The following is a 19,781-nucleotide window of genomic DNA, read 5'->3' as shown; positions in this document are numbered from 1 at the left end:
ATAAAGGGGTGGAGAGAAGCAAGATTGGAAATATCATTTAAGGAATCCAGAGTTGTCTGGAAAACAGATGAAATGTGATGATTATCAGTTGCAATGCCATACTAGAAATCAAATGACAATGCAGGTAACATTGCCTTTGCAATACTATCTTATACACTCAGCAAAAGTCAGGATCAAATTGTAATCAAAGTGCATCTGATATGCCTATTCACAGAGGTAGTTACAAAAGCATTTGAAGCTGAGAGTCCTCTGCAAGACTACTCAAGTTTGTGTTGAAGAAGGGATTGTTAGATATCAACATTTCAAATTAAACTTCAAAAAATAACTTAGCAGATTTGCTGTAAAGCTCAGTCACCCTCATAACAACATTCATGTATGTTTTTTCCATTCATATTTGTCATCATCCGTTTTTGTTCTATTCCACCATGGCCTGAGTTCATGTATTTAAAGTCAGATTGCAGAGCTAACTTTATTCCTGCACACAGAAACCACTGAATTTGTGAAATCATTTTATCCAAAAAAGTAAAGATGCCTTTTATGTTCTAGAAAAACAGATGTGACATAATGAGGTTACCCAAAAACTATTAATAAGCAGTAAAAATGGGAAAAAGAAAAGTTTTGCTTATTTTTCATTGTTAAGACCGTTTCACAAAGACACTCCATGACACACAATGGTGTTAAAGAATAGAACTTCTATAACTGGTGCTATTTTCAGAAAAGAAAAAAAAATGGAAATTAGATTGTTTCTTTGTGGTCTACCTGCTAATGATTTATTTGTCTGCTTCAGGAATTTCAGTTCTTCCTATGTGCAAATATCTTTCTATGTGCAAATTTCTTTCAAGAAATCTGTTTCCTAGTTAAATGGCCAAGCACAAAGAACTTCAGGAGAGTTCATCTGAATGTAAGACTCATGATCTCCAGTACAAAAAACTTAACTGCCTACTGTTTGCTCTTTAGGAAGTGCCACTCAAAATACTTTCTATAATACAGATGCAAATTTGAAACACTGTTTTAAAACTAGAATTTATGATGAAAGACCAGCTAGTGTTGCAGTATGCTGGACCTCTAACAGAGTTTGGACAACATAGCTGTATGTCAAATCTTAGAATCAAAATAAAGCTAGATCTGAGTCCTATAATCTGAGCTCAAAATGAATGGTTCAGCCATGTTCAGAGATTGTGGAAACATGGTATGTATGCAAGACCTAGTGGAAAGAAATTTTTACCAAAAGTAATGCATAAAAAAAAATCTCTGAAGTTACTCAGTGAAAAGAATCAGCATAAGAGCACTGTGCCTTTTCTTGTCTTGCATTCTAAGCAAGACTCCCAAATGACTTCGCAGTGTCTGTAGTCTTCAGTCTCCATGAGAAAGTGCCACCTAATTTGAAACTGCACATAAACAACTTGCCTTTCCACAGCAAATCCCTGCTAGAAAAGTATTCCCTCCTGGCTGCGCATCTGGTTCTTCAGCTCATTTGGTTGAAGGATGTCAAAAGGCCCATGGTAACCTCAATCAGCTCTCGATCCTTCTAGCCTAAGAGATTGTTATGCAAGCCTGCACTATCCCTTGATCTTTCCCATTATCTCCCAACACATGGAGCAAAAGTCTCCTTTCCAAAGAAGATGTGGAAAACTAAAGTGGTTCATTTAGACGAATGACATCCCTCCCAGCCGTCAGCCCAGCGAGAGGAAATGGACAGACTGCTCATCCTGCTCCAAAACAGTGAGGAAAAAAAGCCTACAAGCCCAAGGAATTTCATAAAATGTACGTTTATTTATGCATTGAAAAATAGCCCTGCACTGCTCACCCCCCATAGCACCAGGTAACCGTAGGAAACTCAACATGTAGTTTGAAGCATAGACCCACTAGATGGAAATAACTAGCAAAGTGTAAGGAGGCAAGAGATACAGACAGTGATGATATTGAAGTACAGTGATAAAGCAACAGAAGACTATCCAGGCCACCTCAGTCCAAGTTTGTTAATTTCAGTCACCTTCCCTTCTTCCCAAAGACCATGGATTTCTCAGTTGAAGATAGAAGTAGCAATTTCATACATTAAAAGTTAAGCAATTTTAAAGTATCTGATTTCTGACAGAATTACCATTGATGCAGCCAAGTTTTAGGTAATTAATTTTCTTCGCCATGGGGTTTAGAAGGTGCATGGTTCTGAAATGTTAGTTCATGGCATGACCATTCATAACGTTGTTACTGAAACTTGATTCCTTGAGCCAAAGGTAAATCCTTGCTGTAGTTGATTGTACTGGAAGAGAAACAAGTATTTAGAGACCAGGCTTGATCACTGAGACAGATTATGCAGCCCACTTCCCAAGTACATTGCTTCTGACCACTGTTACATGGATACGAAAGACTTCTGGGAGTGGTTTGTCTGTTCAAAGACATGAGCTGTCTTTAGTTCAGTTTTCAGAATAGTAACCATGTACAGGGAAAGACCACATTCCCTGTGCTCTCTTCCTTGGTAGATCAAAGTATAATCCCTTATTTCATCTCTTAAGAACAAAATGTCCATATAGGAAAATCAAGGTGTGACTTCTCACATTCATGTGTCTTCACATGGTAACCAAGTTAGCAAAGGAAAATGCCGGGGAGGGAATGGGAAAGATAACTGCTAGAGGCTAACCATCATCAGACTCATTGAAAGATACCCAACACTTAAATAAATTACGCACTCATTGGCAATAATGGCCCCCTCTCTGTGGGTGCCACTTCAAATATTTCCCGAAAATTTTCAGTAATCTAATTTTTAGCTTGGTTTAAGATCAGGCAAGAGGGGAAACAAAAAATAAATAAATTATGAAACAAATAAACCATGCTTAAAGAATGAACTCTTTTTCCAGCTCTTACAAACTGCCCTGTTCTGTAAAAAGAGGTTTTCCTTTTGAGGAACAGTGAGGTAGTGAAAGGTAGGTCTTTAAAGAAATCATCTTCTATTAGGAACACAGATGTAAATTCTTATCTGATGAAAAAGAAAAACTACACTTTTACATGTTTATCTCACATTTAGTGTAATAACCTCCTGTAGTCACAGATTTACATGTTTTGGACTTTAGCAATTCTATCTGTAATTTACATTTATATGGAATTAAAAATATCTGTCTTACCATGTTGATCGTCTCATATAAAGTTTCCATGAATCACTTCCAGATTCTCTTCCTCCACCGGTGTGCTTTTCACCACCTGTAGGAGAAAGGTTATAAATGAAAATGGGAAAATTTTCTGGAGCATGGAAATCTGGACTAACTCCAGGAGGTGAGACATTTGTAAAAACTCTTGGGGTAAACTATTCCCTCTCCCTTGTTCTAAACCTGAAATAATTACCAGAACACCACTACGTACAGCTCCCACAGCTAGCTCTCTCCCTGTTCTCAGTCCAAAAACCATCTGTCCAAAGTTGAAAGCCTCACCATGCTGGCACCAGAGAATGCTGTTTTAAACATATTTTAACATAAGACAACTGTACAAGAATGTGCTAGTTCTTATACTGTTTAAATGATCAGATAAATATTTCTTCTTTCCTATCCCATTTTCTTTTGGATATAAAAAGGGCAAAAATCTTGTGAGACTCTCACAAAAGTACTTTATGCTGTAGTTTTTGTAAACACATGCAAACATATACAACAAACATGTTCAAGACTGCTTTAACTAAAATTTCATTTTAAACAGCTTTCCACTCAGACATATTTCTAAACAAGTTCAGAACATAATTCTGAGTTACATTACCTTGATGGAGGAACCAAAGCGATATCAGTCTTTGATTTTTAAGTATTCCATATATTTTTAAAAGATGAAACCCAACTACCTCTAGTCATTTTTCTGTTTTCTGCTAGAGCAGTGTAATTCAAAATTAACTTCATTCATTTCTTCAGATTTAGTCATTTAAATGGACTGATTAAAGTCTCGAAAAATAAGATGAGATCTAAGATACACTAACTTCACAGTAATGATGCTTTATTCTTATTTCCACTTGAAGCTCTTCTTTGCATGAAAAGCTAATGCAGTCATTAGTTAAAAAATCCACTCAGCATTAAAAAAAGAAACCTTAAGAATAATACCAACTCTGCAGAAATGGTACCAGAGAATTTCATTGTTTAAAGGAAAAAAAAAAATATACAGTGCAAGTAACATACCAAAAGCACCACCAATCTCTGCCCCACTGGTTGGGATATTGACATTCACAATGCCACAGTCAGATCCCTTTGGTCTATGAAAAGAGATAGGACACAGTTACTGCTCAGGATCAGGAAAGGCTCCTTCCCTAAAATGAGGGCTGTAAAATGTTCAACTAGCAGTATGTATAGATATGAGAAGACACAAAATACAGCAATCTTATATCTTAAGAATGTAGAAAAATAATTTTAATTATACCCAAGCCATCGGAAAATCCTTCCCAAATCCTTGGTAAAGATGCTGCTGGAGAGACCTTGTTTTACTTCATTATTCCAGGCAAAAACCTCCTCTTCCTCCTAGAAAGAAGCATGTCAGTAGTTAAACCACACCTTTTAAAAGCAAAGCAGTTAAAAAGAAGTTCTGTCAGGAAAACTCCGATATGCTACAACCAGAATGCACATACACTGAGTACCACTTGGCAAATACACATGCAGGAAGTCAGAGAGAGAATATTCCCCCTGACTGCACAGAAAAACATAACCTACTCTAGAGCAGGCAGACATGAGCAACAAAGATCTACTCCTGTACAGACTCTCATCTTAACAGCAGCGTTCTTCACAGAAAACATATAAATGTAGCTACACAGTGAGGTAAGCTATTACAGTCCATGTCCCACAGTACAGAACTATGGTTAGTGCTTCTTGAACTGTCAGCACAGTTGCATGAACATGACACATATCAGAAATTGCTCTGCTGAAATCCCTGACACCAGACTATTTTCACATTGCTATTTTACCTTAAATTTCAGCATATACAGTATGGGAGCAAATGTCTCAGTGTGCACAATGGGTGCATTATGTGGAAGGCCAGTCACAATGGTTGGTTCAACGTAGTTTCCAGGGCGATTTATAACCTTTAAAATATATAAAAGAAGAAAAAACTGACTAACTTCAGCCAAACCAGTATCCTGCTTAGTACCATTGCAGGAAGGGAATCATTCATAGTTTGGTTACTACAGCTGTACCTATCAATCAGAAATCGAAGGTCAGATCATCTGAGCAGATAACTTGAATTTTACTCTTGTTTACATGTTTAATATATAGAGGCATTACTTAGTCTACTAAACAGGTAACCAAATCTCAAAGTCTACCAGCTGACAAAAAAAAAAAAAGTTCCTTTCTCCTACTTGTAAGCTGATGAGAATTTAAGGCACTGGGAATAAAGATGCCTGTAAAAACAAGATTTCTCAGATCATTACATCCAGGAGAATTAAACATCACATATGATGAAGATGAGGAAGTGACTTTTTGAATCTCTAACATTTCTTGAAGTTTGATATTGTGAATCCAGGCACAGAACAGTAGTTTTTCTTTGTTGTGTGTTTGTTAGGCACTATTTACATTGCTGTTTGTATTTTCATTACATGACTGAAGAGTAAAGCAAGGAATGGACAAAGGCTCATTGCCATTTCTTGGAGAAGTTCTAAGTAGAGCTATCTTTACCCTAAGCACAGGATTGCAATTCGGACATTCTTTGACTGATTAACATAACATTCTGTAATGGATGACATGACAAACCGAAATGCAATCTTGGCCTAAGCTACCATGTTTCTGTATTTTTTTCCTAGAAAACTAACTGTAACAGGGAAAATAAAAGTAAGTCACCTTTCCACCACAGACCACAGAGCCACCTTGTTGTTTTGCTTGTTCTACTGCATCAAGAAACATTTTCACTGCTTCTTTGGTATGAAGAGGCCCATACAGAGTGTCAGCTAAAAAAAAAAAAAAAAGAAAAAAAAAACAAAACACCACAGACACACAAAATTCTTTCAGGACAACTTTTTATAACATCCTTTATCACAACATTTTGAGAGTAACTATTTAACCTGTCCAAGATGAACAGTAACAGTAGTAGCTGGATTCTCCATCTTCCTTTCAGGGTTCGTATTCCAAATAAAACTAGGTATATCCATTCCCTGGTAAACTGCTAAAATTAGGTATCTTTGACCTATAATCACCTTGGAATTTAAATGAAAAAATGCATCAGAAATGTGTCTCCTAAAGCCATGAGTTGGAAACAGCTACTTACAATCCAATGGATCACCAATGCGGACCTGGGCATAGGCCTTCGCAAGCTTTTCCACGACCACATCATGGATGCTTTCATGGAGAAACTAAAAACAAAACACGGTAAGAAGGCTGAAAGACAATGAAGGCTATGCCACTAAGCCTGATGTAATGATGAAGGAAGTGCAAAAGTATTATTGCTCATATTCAGCAAATACCGTATTTAAAACTAAACACAAGAGCAAAGCCTGAGAGCAGCAGCATCACCATGAAAGCAAATCATGAAGATTTAAAAGAATCAAAGAAAAAAAATACATTTTAACTTAACCCCATTACAGATCAATAATAACCACATATTTTGTAAACTCTTCAGCTAAGCATTTTAGTACAAATACTCAAGTGATTTTTATTGTTGTAATTTGAGGAATCACCACCCCTCCTATCTGCCCAAGGTTAAACCACATCTTTCTTTACAAAAATTTACCGAATCAACCCAATTCTGGAAAAAAATTACACAAACACATGTGATACATTTAAATTTGCTCAAAGTGATTGGTAAAAAAAAAATCAAAGAAGGAAAAAACATGCAAGCAACACATGCACCCTTGCACTGCTGAAATTTAAACTCCACAAACCATAATTTGAAGCAGGCACACACAAATGAGTTCTTGCAATGCAACAGAAGAGAAATACAGGAATTATGATGAGTTTTATTTTTGAAAGTTTTAGGACCATGTGAGAAATAAATGCAAAAAACTCTCTGGAACTAGAATTATAGTGACAAACCATAATTCATCTGCCAAACTGCCATCATATTTTCCTATCATATTGATTTTAGTCAGAATAAAAATGTCTAATAAATACCGTTTGTTGTTTTCCACAATATTAGTAATTGATAGGCTTTTTTTGAACTAATTTGGAATTAATTTTAAAGTCAGAACTACCCAAACAAGTTCATACACTGTTACTTACCAGTCTTCTGGCAGTTGTGCACCTCTGACCTGCTGTTCCCACAGCAGCAAACAGAGCAGATGGGATGACAAGGTTCAGATCTGCATCTTCAAACACTTAAAAGTTAAAAACATCACTATGTTACTAAAATAAACAGACAAGTTGCAAACTGGTGTTTATGTGCTGAAGGTTCTCTAAACTTACAAAATCAAAAACACTAAACAGAATATAATGAACTCTGATAGGCTGCTCAAGAAGCATTAGGAATAGCAGCACTAGCATAGTACACTAAGATAGGCAAAAACACCTCAAAACTCCCATTGCACCTGGAATTAGACACATGCAATTGGACATAAACACAGCTTCGAACCTCAGAGTTTGAACTAAAGAGCCTATCACGATAAAGTTTGCAAAGAAGCTCAGCTTCATTTTAATCCAAAAAATTACAAGCAATTTCTTGCCACTTCTTCATGAGAAGAAGTCTAGTTGCATAAAAAAAACAATGGTAAAGGATATCTTCATAGCATGAAAAAAAAAAAGTAGCTGAAAGGCACAGGTACACAATAGTGTAAAATACAAATGAGCTGAACAAATTTATGTGGCTAGAAGACATGAGAATGTTATATCAAAGCCTGTATGTATAAGCCTCAGAAGACCCCAAAATATCATTCAGCTTAACCAGTCCCACAGAATTCTCTAAGTGTCCAAAACTATTATTAAATCTGGAACAAAGTCCAAGCAAGCAATTTTCATGTAATCATTCAAAGTCAACTTCAGAAAAAGCAGGACTTTTATATGAAAAAGGAAACATTTCTCTAAATACAAAGCAAGTTTATGCTACTCTGTGCCAAACAGCACAGGCAAGAAAAAAAAGACACTGATTATACCAGATTTTCAAAAGCGCTTAATATTCTAGATAGGCAACAACATTTGTTCAATTCACAGCAAAGGTGAAAAAGAAGGCTGTAACACAGCCTTCTTAGAATAGCAGCTTAGGTATTTAGTTTGTTTATATTTTCTTTCTGTCATATCGCTCAGTTTTATAGAACTTATGTCATATTTATCTGGGAATCAGAACATGCCCTTAACTACATAAACCTGTAAAACAGGCTATTGAGATGAATACCTACATGCTTTACTTTCAAGTAAAATACTATCTTAGGTGTCATATATATGTCTACATATATACGTAGATGTACCTATTCTAAAATGCTAAAAATGTCACATTCAGAGTAGATCTAAATTTTATTAGCAGCGTTGTCCACATCCCATTACATCCCCTACTGCTTCACCTATTCCATTCTTCAATTCAAAAGTAATAACATTAATTTGAATTCTCATTTTTATCCTAAAGCACTACCCCTCAACAACACAGAAGACAGAAAGAGAAAAAGAAACAATACAAACACATTCCACTAAGGACTTTTTAAACCCCTAGTGTTTAAAAAAAAAAAAAAAAAGAACAATTTATTATGAACATTTATATACTAACTTTCAAATAACATCTATGGGACTAAATTTCTACGTTGCATATTACCAATAATGGCATTGTTTCCTCCCAGTTCCAGCAGACTTCGGCCTAATAAAAACACACAAAAATTACATCAATTGCACATGTGTTTATTGCGCATTTCAGCAAAATCATCTCTAACTAAAGCTACGTTTCATTACATGTATTTTTCTGGATAGACAGTGTAGTCAACTAATTGCATTAGTTAAAGTAGAAAAATACACTGTAGAAAAATATACATCTATCACATAATGTGAAGAAAGATACCTGGAGAACAGCTAGAGCAGAAAAAAAAAAGTTTTTAAAAAAAAAATAGGTAAAAATAGCACTGGAAAGGAAAAGATGAAAGCAAAACAAACTGCAGGATAAATAGTACGAGGCAGATGAAGAAGAGGAATAGTTACTATTCAGACCAAAATGTATAAATGAAGAAAATAACACTTAAGCAGACTTGTTTATTTCTCTGGCAACTGTTTTATCTCGAACCTGAGAGAAAGGATCACAATCTACTTCTGGGTAAACCTTTGCAACATGTTCTGAATTTTTTTGACACTAACAAACTTCAAATATGCAAAATAAGAAAGTCCTGTTCACAATGCTTTCTGTTTATAACTAAAAAGTTAGAATCCAGCAGCTGTGCATGGACTCACAGTTATGCATCTCCAAATATCTAAAACAAATCTGGTACCTCAAAGGTCCTAATTTTTCTTCCATATTTATAAGGAGTAGAAGGCAAAGGGGTATTTTTCCATGAATGGAGTTGCCAAAAGACCATAGGCCCCATCTGTCCATTTATAAATCTCCATACAATACAGCTATAGAAACCTCCAAATTAACTGCAGGACCATAGATCTGTGAACATCTTGGGAAAAAAATCCTGAACTGTGACTGAACTAAATGAAAGATGTAGTAGCTAGTTCTGAGCCGTTTCCTCATCCTACTTTCATCAAGCTGAAAAAAGGTAACAAAGGAGGTAAGTGAAGTAAGTTGTAATTTTAAAGTACTATGGGGCTGCCCTATCTTTTGCAACCACGGAAACAAAAGAAGAAAAGACCCCTGACACTCACCAAATCTCTCCTGAACCATAAGCGCTACTTGTTTGCCCACTTTTGTGCTGCCAGTGAAGGACAACAGGTCCATTCTCTCGTCTCTTGCCATTGCTGTCCTGCACAACAAGATATACATTTATTCGAAGAGCAAACAGCTAGAAAAGACGCTCACACCTTTCAGGTACACCAAACATAATTAAGTGACTGAGCAGACATCAGGCAAGCTTCTCATTCAGGAAAGAGGAACAACTGCTTCCCTCCTCCGTTTCACGCCAAACCATACGTTTATTGCCTGTATTAACTTTGCAATTTAGTCCAAGCTACACAGTGAGACCAGTTCCCATTGCTGTGTTACCTAAGAAGATAAGCACACCTATGATTTTTAATGGTTACCATATATTTTGTTTTCACCTATCCTCCTGAAACTCTCAAGTATGTATTTGTATTAGGAATTTCCACATTGTAATAATCACATGGAACACTTTTAGTCATTTTGCATTTATATGCAAGTGCACAGTCCCTACGTGAGCATGGCAAATGGGGAAGTATTCTCCTCTACAAGTGATCTGAAAGACTAATGGGCTAGAAAGTGAAAAAAGTGTATGACTAGTGGAATTTTATGTTGTACTTGCCTGTACAGGCAACTCCTGGAGATCGGATTAATTTTAAAACCAGGAATCCCTCCAAATAATATTCTTTGGCCTCTATCCATATTCGCAAAACACAAGAAATGTTACCTACCCAATGTCTGCTCCACCACAGACCAGAGAACAAATTGCTCCAGGTATTTTGTTATCCTCTAAGACTTTGGCAATTATCCTAGAACCAAAGATGCAAAAATTTCAGAGATTTCTGACAGGTGCATATAAAAGGTTATGAGCCATTAAAACTATCTGACCATGCACATGAAGAAGAATCAGATTTAAAAAAAAAAAAAAAAAGTCTTGCAGTTAATAAGTTTTTAAAAAACACAGACACTTCTCCATTCAAGGACCTTGGTGTTACAGTCATTGCTCAGGCAGAAGTAAGACTCAAAATTATATTCCATATGTATCCACACAACTGGCACAGAGAAACATTAGATCAGTGTGTAAAAACTTTGGCCATATAGTCTTTCACTATTAGAAAGAAACATTTATATAACTTAATGAAGTTACTTAAAATACTTATAGGTAGCCTGCGGCCATGTTCTGAGGCCCATTTTAAAGCTACAAGACATCCTAGTTAGTTATTTTAAAGGGAACCTTTGATATTTAGCATATAAAAATAAATCTTATTTGTAGCTTGCAATAGATAAGTATTTAAAATGCTAATACAGTAAAACAACGTAGCAATAAACCTAGAGTAAGTACCACTATGACATTACATTTCAGAGTTCTCATCAGAAATGAGTTTTGAACCCTGGAAAGGTATGTTGTGATGTTAGTAGTTTTGGATAATAAGGACTGTGTGAACACATCCAGAGATACGTCTTCTCAGCCAGACAGAATTTGCCAAAAAACAAACAAAAAACAAAAATAGTGCTGATGTGGGGCTGAGACTCCCAAATAGACTATTCTGAAACATGAGTGTGTGATTATGGGTAGGTGAATTTCATGAGCAATTCATCTTTTACAGAGAAGCAAGCCACAGAGCTTCCTTTTTCAGCTGAAGCACAGAACTGGTCCCAGGAAAAAACTGGCAATGGTACAGGTAACATGCTATATATACTGTATACTGTTACATTTTATGTAACAAGGGGAAAGTGTTTCTTACCACTGAGCACTGTCTCAGACAAAAAAAAAAAAAATGTTATTTAGAAAGTTAGACAGAAAGCAAAGAAACCAGAACTCACTTTGTAACAGCAACACTAATGAGGGATGTTGTAGGAGCACCTTTCCTGAAAGGGGGAAAAAAAATAATTATTTAAATATGCAGTTTCATGGTATGTCAAATACAGCAAACTTAGACTGGTTATCAGATATATGTTAAGACAACTAATGTGTTTCTGTCCACAGCTGAGCATTCAGACCTTCTGCTAAGCCCAGCGTGAACAAGAGCTAGGTCAGATATTACAGTGAAGCAGTTAAATGGAAGCGAAGCTGGAGTGGAGAAAGAAAGTAAAGTCACTTATCTAAATTCTTAATTTGAGCTGTATCAATTCTGAAAAAATATATATATATATATATTTTTTTTGTCAGTATCAGTGTTGCAAGACCTAAACCTTGTTTCTTCACTAACTTGCCATCTGGCTGAGCCCTGTGCAGGTCTGGATCTCAACACTTCATAAAGAAGTTACCAAGGTTATCAGCAAAGAATTTTTTTTTGACTACAAGTGAACCTTAAAAATAAAAATAAATTAAGCCTACATAAAATGGAATCAAATACACAGATACAAGTGACATTCGATAACAAGCACATGCCTGAGATAATAGCTCTGCAGTTTTAAAATACTGTTAGTACATTGGAGAGCTGTATCTTACCATAGGCAAGCGTTTCCACAGATCATTGCAATTGCACTGTTCCACCCATAAACTGCAACGGGGAAGTTGAAGGCTGTGATGATTCCCACTAAGCCAACAGGATTCCACTGCTCTATAAGAGCATGGCCAGGTCCTGAAGGCAAAGACGTAACATACCGCAATTTGCAACCACCGAATGTTTTTCAGAAAGGAAATCACAAAGCCCTGTGAACAAGGGACTTTGCAGCACTCCTCTGTTCATCGGAGCGTTAACTTGTGGATAGCTGTATTACAAGCTGTATTGTTCAGCTTACTGGAACAAGATTAACTAGACTGTGAAAAAAACTAGCAAAAGTTCATGCTGCCACGTTACTATTTTAACTCTTCAGTATAACAGAATGCTGGTTGCTTATTAATTAGTAACTGACAAAAGGCCTCTTAGATCTAAGTACACCGACAAACTTTTTACATACCTTCCTCTAGCACCTTCACTACAGAGATGGCAAAGAGAATCTAATGCTTCACAGAGCAGAGGAAAAATCTCTTGCCTCACTTGATACAAGCCATAGGACAGATACTTCTGGCAGTGGTGTTACTGCCTAACAGCACATTTGTTCCTAGACAACATGCTCCATAAATAACTCACAGCACAGAGATTTTGTTGAGGTATGTCACTATATATTTAGGATATTACAACCCCATCCCTTCAGTAATACAAAAAAATTAAAAAAAAAAAAAAAGAAGAAAATTGCACACATACTTACTTTCTGAAGGCAAAATAGGTCCACCAATCATTCGGGACAAACCAACAGCATAATCACAGACATCAACATACTCCTGTACTTCCCCAACACCCTCGACATAAATCTTTCCCATTTCCAATGAGACCTGAAAACATTAAGTACAAGACAATTCTTTTTTTTTTTTTTTATTCATATTCATTTCCAATACGTTTTGTCTCCTACTATTATCAGGTTTATCTGTACACCAGGTAAGATTCAATGCAGGTTTTTTCACTAGAAGAGATTCACCTATTCCTAAGATATTCACAGCTTAAAGAAAAAACACAACAGACGACCAGATTAAGAGTCACATTCCCATACAATAGGAGGAAATTAATAGAGGAGATTAATCAGCAGAAGAAATTAATATATTTAAAGAAGTATCCAACAGCAATGAGAATCATAGCTTTGGATCAAAGAACATTTTTGTCAGGTCATTTGCATACACTCTGGATCAGGTGTGAAATAAATCAGAAAGGAGGGACTTCTCTGCTCCAGCAGAAGAAAATAGTCATTTAGATTTTTTCTTAAGAAAACTACTCATAACATCTCAAAGTGAGTTTGAGAGATCCAATTTTCAAACATTGCTGAAAACAACTGCTCATTTTTAGTCTTTTAGTGACCCCGGTGAGGTGTTTAGTATCAAGGTTTTTTTTTTCCCTTTTCTTCAGAAGTCAGTCCTAAGCCACAGCCTTCTATTCTATTAAAAGCATGTATGCATCCACAGCAGACATATTGTTTGCCAATGAGAGTAAGTTGATATTTGAAGATATTTTCCTCCATAAGTAAGGAAATTCACTTACCTAGGAACTGGAAAGTTACCCATTTACTACTACTTAATTTTGCAGTGATGCTATGATGTCTACAGGTAACTTTATGCAAATATCACCTACCACTTTAGGCTGAGGATTGTGCTTTTAAAAAGCTGTTAAGCAAGAAGTCAGGTTCAATGATTTTATCCTCCATGCAAAGATTAAAATAAAACTGACTAAGCACATTTCTAGGTACTGCTATGATGCCTGTGGTTCCAAAGCCTTGCTAGGCTACTCTGCTCACAGGAAAACTGCATATCTGATTTCTGCTTCATCCTAAAGAAAGGGGAGACATTTGAGAAGGGAGAGACCACAAGATTTTATGTAACACATTATTTACTGGGCACAAATCATTTAGAATCTGAGCATCATACTCAGCAAACAGGATGTCTGGCCACCTCAAGACAGAAGGAAAAAACCCTGTGGACTGCTATTGAGAGGCACCAGATGTATTTACTAAGAAACAAATTGGTGAGCCTGTGAAAGTATTAGAAATACATCTGAACAATTGGCAAGTACATTCTGAGGGTAGGCTGGAAAGTTTCAATTGAATATGTAAAGGTGAGTTGCCATACTGCTCCCTTTTACGTATGCCAGTTTCATAATCTACAGCCAAGAGAAGTCTGAATACCTGAACACCTACCACACAGCTTTCACCCCAAGCTTCATCCCCCATCCTGGAAGAGCTGAACGGGCTCATTATCTGTTCAGGAAAACTACAAACACACAACAAGGTTTCTCTGAGGAACATACAAACTGCTGTCTGTCCACACACTGGGGAGCTATAATGTTTTTGAATACAAATGTGCGTCTGTACCACAGAAACTATCACAGGGAGCCAGCATCTAGGGAACTAGCAGAGCAAAGTTTTGTAGGTTAACAGTACGGGCTTGACTACATGTGGAGTTATTCAAGGATAGCTGTTTCTGAATAGCAGCACATACTGGCAAGCCTTGTAAAAGGAAAGTGGCAAGCTCCGCACTTGTCCCCTTTTCTTCCCTAGCAACTAGTGAGTGTTTTAAAGGAATGGTCCTTCAACCTTTACATCCTACACAGCACTGCAAGAAGATCTCATTAAGATCATCTCACCTTCTGAAGCCTTATATCTCCACATGTCAATTCTCAAAACCGTGCAGAACACCAGAAAAGGGCTCAAGATTAAAAGCTCTGTGTTAGAGAAAGACCTTTTTCAGGATATCTTGAGTATATGACGGTGCTCTATCTGGCAGGCCAAGTGGGAAAACAGCATTGCAGCAGTTGTAACTCTTCCTAGCCAGCTTACAGGATCAGAACAAATTACACTTGTTTCCCCCACAAGAAATACCATTTTCAGTGTAGCATGTCAGAATGCTATAATACTTTTTTTTTTTTTAAATCTGAAGTTCTTCACGCAAGTTAACAGAACCAACAGCACTTTAACGGTTATTAAGGTTAGTATTGCAGAGTAGTACATTAAAACAAGAGCAAAACAGTTTTGACCTTTTTTTCCCCTCCTCTGAAGTCAAGCTGCTTCTTAAAACACCTTACCAAGCTTCCTAGAACTTTGATTTTTTGTCTCAGGGCATCACCGATCTGTCGTACTATTTCTCCACGCTTCGGTGCGGGGATCTAGTCAAAACAAAAGAAAACATAAGAATGCATTTGAGATAGAACATCTGTGACTTCTGCTGCATACATTATGCTCATTTGCTACCCCTGTAGCAAGAGATCACTGGTTGCTGTAATTCTTCTTCCTCTTCTCATAATTATGCATTCATTTTTATCTGCTTTACAATAAACTCCTACCTTGCAGAGACTAGTAACACTGCACACATTTATGCCTGTTCAAAACTTCAATTCCATTGAATACTGACAGAAGCAGGCAGATTTCTAGTTCTTAGTTCTAATACTTGTGTTCAGCTACACCACTCACAAGGCCCCAAAAGAATCAGCTGGACCTCAAGAAACAAGTATTTTTTTAAAGCATTCTTAAAAGTTTCTGAGCTTCTGCAGTGTACTTAATACATTTCCAAACTTTCTTTTCAATATAACAATGGCTATCGACACTTATTTTGTTAGCAGATGCTGAGACAGATAGAAGCTTCAATCCTAGAAAAATTAAACCCACATACCAAATATTAATATATTTTTAAGATGTGGTACCAGTATGTTAAATAATAATCAATAGCTGGGATCAATAATAAGCCACTTTCTTAAAACAACATTTACAGGATTAAAATCTGCTAAAGAGCAGGTAGCTGGAAAGAGAAGAGAGGAATTCATAAATGAAGCAAGCATACGTCTTCACAGGCAAAATCTTTTGGATGAGCTCATTAAAACCAACAAAATTCACAAACTAAAAACAAACAGCTTTGAGATGAGATTTTAAAGCACTAGACCTGTTGATTCTTTTTTGTGTTAGACCTTTCAGATTATCTCCAAAGACATTATGAGCAGGCATCCACTCACTAACATATTCACAAACTGTAACAAAAGAACATGTTTTAACATATCCTGAGACAGCTGTTGAATTTGCCTTAAACTTTGTTCTCTTCAGGTCAGGCAGCCTACTTTGCTGGATCAAGTACAGAATGAATGCCTGATACCTTACAAAATTCAGTTGTATCAAAGAAATGCCAGGTATCTGTAGAAGCAAGCCTTGTATGGCCAGCAAGAGAGCAGATGATGCCTGGAAATAGCTTGTACAGGGACATTGAGAACTACAGCTTCCTAAGGAGAAAGAGCTTAGCTGTTGTCTGATACAGCAACATAACACTAAAGCTTTGGAATAACATAGCTCTTTTGTGAAATATCAAGATTCAACTGGCGGTCAAAAAAGTACAGTCAAAACTATTAGACTTCCTTACCCCTTGAAAGCAAGATTATCACCAGGAGTTAGATATCCAAATATTCTGCGAAACTCTCGCAGGAGAAAGCATGCTGCAACATGAAGTTAAATATGCCCAAAGTGATAATGTGCTTGCTTACATGGTTTCTGAACTTCAGCAGATCTGCTGGCGATGGCTTACAGGCACAAACCTATGTAAAGGTGCCAGGTTTTTCAGAACAAACATTTTGCAAAGTCAATGTCCTCATCTTTGTACCTTAATGTAATGAATGCAAGTTGTCTGTCTTTGTTTCTTGGTCCTCATTACAGATTTTTGCTTCAATGCAACATATAGAACATGAACATGTTTTTACACCTCCAACCAACAGGCCAACTTAATGGTCTTTAAATGCCAGAGATACACTATAGAAGATAAACACTATTAAAGATAATTCTGTTAACTTACATCAGCCCAGACTTTCCATGCCTCTTTAGCCTTCTTTACTGTTTCTTCATAGTCCTCCAAGCTAGCCTACATGAAGAAGCATGTCAAGGAAAAAGTTAGTGATACATCCCCCCCAAAATGCACAGAAAAGATTGAGCACCCAACTCAAGCACTGGATATTTCTAGTGGATAATGCTGCACTAAAAAATACCACTTTCTCAGGAAATTTATATCCTGTCACAGTTTGATTCCCAAATGGCACGCTGAGCTGTTTCAAGTTGCTGTTAAAGAAAAGCAACCTAGATAAAAATATGTACTGCCTAACAAAAAGATCTTAAGCTGAAATTTTCTTTCAGATGGCAAAGGATGCTCCACAAATAGTAGTTATAATGAAGGCATTCATGATACATTCATGTACCATATTTTGTCTTAGATACTACTTCTATGAAAGATATTAATTGAAGACCATGGGGACTGCCCTATTCCTCCAGCCTCACGAGAAATCAAGAGCTAAAGGAACCCTCCTATGTAAAAGAGTAGGTTAGCACCACCACACTACTCTCACACCACAATTTTTCACAAGTTTACCATGCAAATGCCACACTGCTCTTTCACACCTTCTGTTCTCCACCCCCCAGCTTAAGACTACACCTCTCACGGCCACACAACTCCACTGGAAGGATGCAACCCACCCCCATCCCGCAACTCCCTCCAAGGCGAATGGAAGCGGGGGAGAGCCCCCTCTCCTCCCAGCACGGCTTGCAGGACAACGGAGCACAAAAAGGCCAGCAGCCAGCAGCTCGGCAGAGGAAGGGGCCGGTTCATGGCGAGCGGGCAGGTAGGCTGGGGGCGAACCCCTCAGCCCACGCCACCCAGATCACGACCCTGGGGAGGTTTGCGAGCACGCAGCCGGCCAGTAGCGGGGCTGGCCTACCTGTCTGACGCTGGCGATGGGCTCGTTGTTGGCGGGGCAGTAGGTCGTCACCACCTAGAGCGGAGCGCAGGACGGGCGGTCACCGGCACGGCCGCGGGCACGGTACCGCCGCCTCCCCCCTTTTCCTCCCTCCACGCCCGCTCCCCCCGGCCCCGAAAGCCGCCGCACCTGCCCGCTGCCTCCCCAGCGCCCGTTGTAGACGCCCGGGTTCTCCTCCTGCAGGCCCAGCTCCCGCAGCCAGCCGTACCGCGGCTGGCTCACCAGCAGGGTAGACATGGCGGCCGCCGCCCGCAGCGGGAGCAGCGGCAGGGAGGCGGCAGCGTGGCGCAGGCCGAGCATCGCCGCCGCACTGGGGCCCCGGCCCGCCCCGCCTCCGGGCCCCCCCCCCCCGGCTCGCCCCGCCTCCGGGCCGCCCCCCCCGGCTCCCGACGACTATTGGCGGGGACCGGCGGCGCCCCCCGGCACCCCCCGGCACCGCCCGCGCCCTCTGCCGGCCCCCGGCCTGCCCACGTCCCGCCACGGCCTGCCCGGGGAGCTGGAGCACCGAGCCCGGCCCCGGGGGCTCCTCTGGGAGCTGTTTGATTCAGTTGTTTTCAAGTGAAAAACATATTTGGATGATGTAAACAAATATACACTACTATAAAGTAGTCTGGCACAGTTCAAAATCAGTACATGTTGTTATAAATTAGTTTTGGTAGAAATCATTCCCAACACATCGTGGGTAGGGTAGATCGAATTTTAATTTATTCGAGCAATTCAGCAAGCAGCGATAAATAAAACAGCGCTGGGCGGCCGGGGAGTCTCCTGCTCCGCCAACGGCACACACCCCTAAGCCCACCAGAGTCTCGATTTATAGTCTTGTGGTTCCGGGTTTTTAGTGGCACATCCTGGTGTCTTCTTACACTGCAAGGCTTGTTGCTAGGGGGTCTTCGTCAGTCCTCTGGTGGTCGTGAGGATGAAGATCGTCGTCTTCCTCTGCGTTGGGGTCGTGACTTTGCTGCTGATATGTGTGTTCCCACGCGGGGGGGGATGCCATTGTGCCCTTTTTTTTTTTTTTTTTTTTTTGGAGCTGGTTTCTACTGCAATTGTTAACAGGAAGTTCCCATACTTGTTTTTTTCCTTCAACAGGATATTGGGGATATAAGCAGTCAACCGTTGAAACCCCCCTATCAGCAATATTTAATGAACAAACAAGGCTTTACCCATTACACAAGTCATTGTCTTCACTGCATAAAAGATCAAATTTTCACTCAGAAACTGGATTTGGATACTATAAAACTTGTTGCAAACAGTCAGTAGTCCATTCACCTCTGGAGGAAATATACAAAGAATCCTGAACAAAGCAGCTTGAAAGGGAAATCGGTATATCTGAAAGATAAAACTCTTCTCCAGTAGGAGGATGAAATCTTACATCTGTCCGGAGAAGGAGCACAGCCAAGAGAACAGCAGTACCTGCTCTCTTCGGCTGCCTTGACATCGTGCTTTTAAAAACTTGACCTCCAGAAACTATCCTACGAATGGTACAGTAGATCAGTCCCCAGAGCTGTTTGTTCATTGTCTTGCCTGCAGAGCCTATTGAGAGGCTCTGCCTGGAGCTGCAACAACACTATCCACTCTTTTCACGTGGCCTACCAAAACCTGACAGATAAGTTTCAGTTTCATACCTGACCTGGAGTGAGTTTGTTTTGATCTAGCGACCCAGAGGTATAAAGCATCCCTTGAGCTGTTCTGTCTCCTGATGGCTGTTAGACATAGAGCAAACCTTCTTCTCAAAAGGTTGATTTAGTATAGATCAAATACATGGATGAAACGGGTTCCAACTGCCTGAACAGCATGAAGCACCTGGTGAAGCTGGAACTT

General features: G+C 38.8%; 1 protein-coding gene across 1 annotated transcript; it reads right to left on the bottom strand.

Moving 5' to 3' along the window:
* Positions 1-1,753: 1,753 nt before the first annotated feature.
* ALDH7A1 (aldehyde dehydrogenase 7 family member A1) lies at positions 1,754-18,339 on the bottom strand. The gene is made up of 18 exons (XM_040541394.1): positions 18,090-18,339; positions 17,922-17,975; positions 17,009-17,074; positions 15,264-15,344; positions 12,907-13,030; positions 12,164-12,296; positions 11,536-11,580; positions 10,443-10,520; positions 9,720-9,817; positions 8,680-8,721; positions 7,164-7,258; positions 6,214-6,298; positions 5,790-5,896; positions 4,922-5,038; positions 4,384-4,481; positions 4,146-4,219; positions 3,120-3,195; positions 1,754-2,260 (listed from the first exon to the last, which is right to left on the bottom strand). The coding sequence occupies exons 1-18, from the start codon at positions 18,258-18,260 to the stop codon at positions 2,206-2,208; spliced, it is 1,599 nt and encodes a 532-aa protein (XP_040397328.1). The 5' UTR covers positions 18,261-18,339; the 3' UTR covers positions 1,754-2,205.
* Between the last annotated feature and the right edge of the window lie 1,442 nt (positions 18,340-19,781).

The sequence above is a fragment of the Cygnus olor genome, chromosome Z, assembly GCF_009769625.2.
Source record: "Cygnus olor isolate bCygOlo1 chromosome Z, bCygOlo1.pri.v2, whole genome shotgun sequence".
In the NCBI taxonomy this organism is placed as follows: Eukaryota; Metazoa; Chordata; class Aves; order Anseriformes; family Anatidae; genus Cygnus; species Cygnus olor.
The sequence above is the reverse complement of the archived record's forward strand: the minus strand, read 5'-3'. Positions and strand labels throughout refer to the sequence as shown.